The sequence below is a fragment of the Mytilus edulis genome, chromosome 10, assembly GCF_963676685.1.
Source record: "Mytilus edulis chromosome 10, xbMytEdul2.2, whole genome shotgun sequence".
Classification (NCBI taxonomy): domain Eukaryota; kingdom Metazoa; phylum Mollusca; class Bivalvia; order Mytilida; family Mytilidae; genus Mytilus; species Mytilus edulis.
In genome coordinates this window covers 30,398,732-30,405,923 of record NC_092353.1, presented here as the reverse complement: position 1 = coordinate 30,405,923, position 7,192 = coordinate 30,398,732, and the positions used below count along the sequence as shown (strand labels likewise).

The 7,192-nt window shown below is 29.7% G+C and overlaps 1 protein-coding gene across 1 annotated transcript; it reads right to left on the bottom strand.

The window, feature by feature from the left end:
- Window positions 1-4,695: 4,695 nt before the first annotated feature.
- LOC139492698 (protein O-mannosyl-transferase TMTC2-like) lies at window positions 4,696-6,730 on the bottom strand. Its single transcript, XM_071280850.1, has 4 exons — window positions 6,597-6,730; window positions 6,098-6,161; window positions 5,341-5,532; window positions 4,696-4,845 (listed from the first exon to the last, which is right to left on the bottom strand). Exons 1-3 carry the CDS (start codon window positions 6,728-6,730, stop codon window positions 5,374-5,376), a joined length of 357 nt encoding a protein of 118 aa, XP_071136951.1. The 3' UTR covers window positions 4,696-4,845; window positions 5,341-5,373.
- Between the last annotated feature and the right edge of the window lie 462 nt (window positions 6,731-7,192).

Sequence of the window (7,192 nt, the reverse complement as noted above, 5' to 3'; positions counted from 1 at the left end):
TGGTTCTTATATTCGAATAATTAGGACAATAAAAAAAGAAGTGACGTGAATCTTCGAACTCAGCACCACAACTACAAGACGGATCTGAAATAATGTTGACTCTGTTAAGATCATAGTTCAAAAAAGAAGCTGAGCACCTAAGTTGTGTCAATATAATATTGAGTTTACGATTGCCAAAGTCATAATGTTTTGGTACTTGGGCTTTTGAATTCAATTTAAGATTTTTTAGTTCGGTTTTAAGTTTACCTAAAGAGTCAATGTTGCGTGTCACCACATTAAGGTTATTCCACAGTCGTATTGTTGAAGGTATGAAGGACTCTTGGGTTAATGAAAGTCTACAAAAAGGGTATATTATATCATTCCCATTACGTAATGGATAAACAGCTGTACTTTGGATTGTTGGTGGAATTGAATTGCAAAGATAGGCTGGTGCATTATTATGTTGAATATTATAAAATAATTGTAACTTCCTTCTTTCTCTTCGTTCAGCTAGAGTTTCCCAACCAATCTCATCATAAATAATTCTATTACTTGTAAAAATAGGAAGACCTGTTACAATTCTGGCTGCCTCAAGCTGCAGCTGTTCTAATTTTTTACAATAACCCACACCCATATTATCCCAAACTTCACATGCATATTCGAGAAGCGGTCTAATAAAAGTCAAGTAAAGCTTTTCTAAGTTTCTCCTACTTATCCTGTACTTTAATTTTCTAAGTACATTTAAATGTTTAGATACATTTTTTATGATATTTTCCACATGGGTGTTCCATTTAGCATCTTTACTAAAAGTAACACCCAAGTGTTTGTGGAAGTCTGTAACTTCAATCCTCTTACCATTGAAAGTGAAATTCATTTCTGGAGTTTCAATGTATGAAAACAACATTATTTCTGTTTTTGCTGGGTTAAAGGACATCAGCCATTTCTTAGACCAATCGCTGAGCTCACTCAGGTCGTGACTGATCACTGATTGTATTTGTGTCGTGTCACGACTAGAGTAGCCCAGAGATGTATCATCTGCAAATAATCTACATAAAGAAATCAAGTGTTCAGCAATATCATTAATATAGATAATAAATAACAGCGGTCCCAAAACAGAACTCTGTGGGACACCAGCTGAAATACTGCAAAGTTCAGAGGAAGATTGTTTAATAACAACTCGCTGTTGTCTGTTGTTTAGGTAACTTTGAAACCAATTTAATAAATTTCCGTCAAGTAGATGTAGATGGGTGTTAGCAAAGGCTCCATGTTCATTTTAATCCAGTCATATATTCCCACAGCAACATATAGTCTAGATTTACATATACTAAGATGAACAATCTCAGCTATATGTGAATATTGCTTTAGTGCTTTACATTCTCTAGGTGCATAATTTCAATCCATTGTGTGTAAACATAAAAGTAAAGAGCTTACAAATGCTTGTAACTGATTCTATACATTTCAATGTATATATAAAAAAAGAAGATGTTGTATGTAAACATCCCTGTCTTTCATATGCTAAGGTTTGATCATTCTTGTTGGAGACAAATCCACAAAAGAGCTTTAGAAACACATTTATAATATAATGTGGTATTTTCTTTCATGGCTCTCTTGGTTGAGAAATAACATCAACTTGCATTTCTTAACAACTTTATTCATCATATTTAACAAAATGAGCATTAACAATTCACAAAAAATGTAAAATAAATCAATGTCTTCAAAAAACAAAAACAATATAACAAAGAAAGATATTGCTAAATATATAAAGATCAACATTTCAACAATTCAATCATCAAAAACTTGCATCAATAAAAATATCAAGATCAAGAAGTTTAATAATTCAATTATTGAAAATACAGTGCTAAATAATTAAAGATCAAAATTATTGAACTACTTCACTAAATAGAAGAGATATTGCTCGAAATAAAATAACTACCAGTATTGCTAGTATGAAGATCAAGATTATGAAGCTACTTCACTAAAAAGAAGACATATTGCTTGAAATAGATAACTACCAGTATTACTAGTATAAAGATCAAGATTATAAATCTATGTCACTAAAGAGATATGGCTTGAATAGAATAACTACCAGTATTGCTAGTATGAAGATCAAGATTATAAAGATAATTCACTAAAAATAAGAAATATAATAATTGCTTGAAATAGAGTTACTACCAGTATTACTAGTATCATATGGAGATCAAGATTATAAACCTACTTCACTAAAAAGAACATATATTGCCTGAAATAGAATAACTACCAGTATTGCTAGTATAAAGATCAAGATTATAAAGCTAATTCATTAAAGAGATATTGCTTGAAATAGAATAATTACCAGTATTGCTAGTATGAAGATCAAGATAATAAAGCTACTTCACTAAAGAGATATGGCTTGAAATAGAATAACTACCAGTATTGCTAGTATGAAGATCAAGATTTCAATTTCTTAATATCAATTACTAAACATGGTTAAAATTAAGCAAATACAATGAAATGGGTATGGGTTTGATCAAAATTCACATGGAAATGTCTTTAAAACTTTTATAAAGTACTCAATACAAACAAAGGAATGATTAATATGTACCAATAACGAACTATCAAAGGCTATTGTATTAAAAAGTTAATAGCTTCTCAGATTTAAAGTTGAAGAAATTAATTTCATCACTATCATGACTAGTTCATTTTTGCATTTAATGAAAATAACACTTTATTTTTTACCTTTGAAATGCAGAAGAATTTTCTGCTATGAAAGTAAGGATTTCAGAAAATTTAAACTACCCAACTAATAATATAAATTAACAAGCAAATCATAATGGAATCATTAAATGCAAAATTATGGAATGTGGAATTTATAAATATAAATAATAACAATATTGTTTTAAATTCAAATGTATCAAAAAAGTTCTGGAATGTTTGTTCATAAGGTGTATAATATAAAATACAAAAATAGAATTAAGTTCAGTGGTCCCCTCTCAATCACTGTCTTAGGAATATCTAACACATTGCACTAGATGATACTAGAAGAAAAAATATTGAAAATAAAGTATCCTCCCTCTAACAAGCACTTTCATTAAAATAAAAAATGCAGCATGATTGCAAATGAGGAAGCTACCCATATAACAGTAATATGAAAATAAGAAGATGTGGTATGATTGCCAATAAGACAACTCTCCACCAGAGACCAAATGATGCAGAAGGTTAGAAACTAACACCACTAAGCAGAATCATTATCACAACTTTTATTTCCAAAATGGTGAATAAAACCCACAAAAAGTATTCTAGGATTGCATCTCTCGGAATATCAAAGATACTTTTTTATATAACTTCTTTTTTGTAAAGACCCTTCAAAAAAAGATCTTATTCTAAATTACCATATCTGTGTTGCATGTAGTTAAATAAACTAAATTTGAACTCAGAATTATGAATTGTTACCATGCAGCGATTCAAATACAATTTTTACTCTGACTAGCTTTAGAAGCAGAGACACTGACTAATTAATCAGGCTACATAAATATGACACAAATACTGATGATACATATACAGTCAGTTAGTCAAATTCATTCTACAACATAACAAACCATTAGATAACTACATAAAACATAGAAATATCATTGTTCAAGTGATATTCTTCATCCAAAATGAGTAAAATAAAAACACCTCCATAATGAAAATCATCTTGCGTAAAAGTACAAGTTACATGTATTATAAAAACAAAAAATAGACTTGCAAAACAAAAATTCTCCTTAGCAAATCTCCCCATTCCTCAAAAAAAAAATCAAGTCCCTATATAAAATAATTCAATAATGCGATCAAATGATCGATCGTTCACCAAAGATAAAAAAAAAGCGTTGAACGAAGTAAATGTTTGCAATGCCTTTTGTTATAATTAAGTAATGTATCTTGTTTCGTCTTGTTCTGATTCAAACTTTTCTATTGTGTATCAATCATATTATTTAAACATCATCAATTGTAGTTTTCTGTTGTATATCAATTACATGTATACCTATACGTCATTAATTGTATGGTCTTGAAGTTTCAAATCATTTAAAATGAATTTGATCAATCCTTGAACAATACATTAAAGAAAGATCTTGGTAAAATGGATCATTTGTCATTAAATCAGAAAAGTTGAGCATTCTACCATATGCATGAGATATAGTTCTAATTTGACTAGAAACAAACTACATTAGAATAACCTCCCCTTATTGTATGGATAACCTCCCTCTATCAATAAAAATAATTTATACCATAACATAAATGATCACACATGCTAAGCATATATTTTTATATATATTATAATATATAACAAAGCACATTTTTTTTTTACAACTGCTCACTTTAAGCAAGCTTTACATGGATGTAATTCAACCAACATGTATAAATGAAGATGGATTGGATATATCTATGATGCATTTATACACATGAAAAAAGATGATCCCTAATGACTTGCTGACATGCTAACATTTATAATGAAACCCACTGAATCACCACGAGAGAATAAATTAAATATTTAATAAACACTGATGACATGCAAATCTTTAAAAAAGGGTAATCTTCTTTAATGTAAAGGTATGCATCAAAATACAAATTTTCAAGAATTGCTTCTCTGATGTGAAAAAGTTAAATTCATCTCTTTGGCATCTGATGAAATTCTTTGTTTCATGATATAATTAAAGTCAATTTCTATAAAATTATGGTTATTTTTTTGGTGCTTATCTCACTTTGTAAAATTAAATTTTAAGGCTACAAGGCAACAGTTTGTTGAATATACTTCAAATTATTTGGTGACCTTTACCCATCAGATAAAAAAGCTTGATTACAATTGATTAGATCAATTATGTTGTGACATTATTCCATTTGACTTTACACCTTAGAGACAAACAGCTAGTGACTTTATTCCATTTGACTTTACACCTTAGAGACAAACAGCTAGTGACTTTATTCCATTTGACTTTACACCTTAGAGACAAACAGCTAGTGACTTTATTCCATTTGACTTTACACCTTAGAGACAAACAGCTAGTGACTTTATTCCATTTGACTTTACACCTTAGAGACAAACAGCTAGTGACTTTATTCCATTTGACTTTACACCTTGGAGACAAACAGCTAGTGACTTTATTCCATTTGACTTTACACCTTAGAGACAAACAGCTAGTGACTTTATTCCATTTGACTTTACACCTTGGAGACAAACAGCTAGTGACTTTATTCCATTTGACTTTACACCTTAGAGACAAACAGCTAGTGACATTATTCCATTTGACTTTACACCTTAGAGACAAACAGCTAGTGACTTTATTCCATTTGACTTTACACCTTGGAGACAAACAGCTAGTGACTTTATTCCATTTGACTTTACACCTTAGAGACTAACAGCTGATGTCTCCTTCAGTCTTATGATTTTGACATCAAATTTCGTAGTTTGACGAGATTTTGTTGTGTTGTGACATCATCAGGTTTAAGTTCTAAGGCTCGAAGATAACTGGCTTCAGCCTCTTTGAGTTTATTGTTGATATGATACATGGCACCAAGGTTCATATGAGCTGTAGCACTCTGTAAAATATACAAATACACTCTAAATATTAAACACTGAAGATATACAGAATTCAATTTATCATGCACATTTATTACTGAGGATTCATATATTTTCGTGGGTACTAATTTTCATGGATGAAGGAAAACTTGCGACATTTTATTTTGTTGTTTTACCCAAGTCTTCATACAAGCCTTTAGAAAATTTGTCTTTTGTTGTAACACTTAATTTCATGGGTATAAAATCCATGAAAATTGGTATTCAATGAATATTAATGTATCCACAGTAGTTTTAGAATTCAAGTTATATTTGTAATAATCAAACTAGAAATCCATTTTTGTCAGTAAACAACAGAAACTACCATTTTCCAATCAATCAAAGACCTTAACTCCTAAATGACAAAAGTCAATATTGAACTTGACCTAAATTAAGTCATCAGAAACAACATTTTAAAATCTAAATGCAATTGTTAAGAGTTCTCTTAAATCATTGAAAATTAAAATTAAAAGGCCATTATCAATGAATAAAGAAGATTTAAAGAATGAATAAATATGATCACACAGAGTAATCCCCCTTTTTACTTACATTAGGTTTTATAGATGTTGCTCTCTGATACAGTTGTTCTGATCTTTCATTATTTCCAACTTGTCTGAAATAATAAATAATTAATGTTTTCATGTCAAATAAAATCAGATATACATATATACAGGTGAAGAATATGATCTATAAATGCAAGACCTTTTCTATCCAGACAGATACTTGCACTTGAAAAACCATAAAAAAAAACAAAGGAAAAGTAATATGATTGCTGTTCTACATCTCAAAGTGACAGTAAGACCTTCAACATGGAGCAAAATATCACTCAACTGTTTATTATTTGTAACTGGTATATTGAATCAGAAAGAACATTTGACAGATCAGATTCCAGACTGAAAATCATTAAGCAACAACTTCAATAAGTGATTGCTTAATGTCCAGCAAAAATACTTCATGCATAATTAGTGCAAGATTTGTGGCCTAGTCTGACCATTTAATAGATGAATAAGACATGACTTTTAAAAACAGCTAAGATTAAATGTTTTACCTTAATGTATTAGCAGCATTAAAGACTAGTTCAAAATCTTGTGGAGATTTGATGATAGCTTGTTCATAGAGCTGAGCTGCTTCATTAAGTCTCCCCGTCTCACTCAGAAAATGTGCTGTAAATATCAGAGACATAATTATAAATGTCGCATAAATATTTTTCATAACAAAACAGTTTTTTGTTTTTATTTGTTTTCCTTTATTTTACATTGCTTAAACAATTACAAAAGAAGCAAGTTTTAGGTTCTCTTAAATATGACAATTAAAAATGAAATTCATACTTTTTCTCATTTTGTTGAGATTTTCATTTCAATACAACAAACATATTTATACATCAAAAAGAAATGAAAAAAAAAATGTTACATTGAAGACTAATTGCCGTAATGCAAGGTTGAGCAAGGAATCGATTAATTACGAATGTAGAAATAATATTTGGGTCTACGTTTTCATTGCGCTATTGTTACATTAATCTGGGAACAATATATCTAATATATATACTAGAACACACCCGCGATATCGCAAGTCCGTGACTGAATTAAAGTATATAACTATGCATAAGCCTTATTTGGTATTGTCATGACTCAAATGCCGATTATA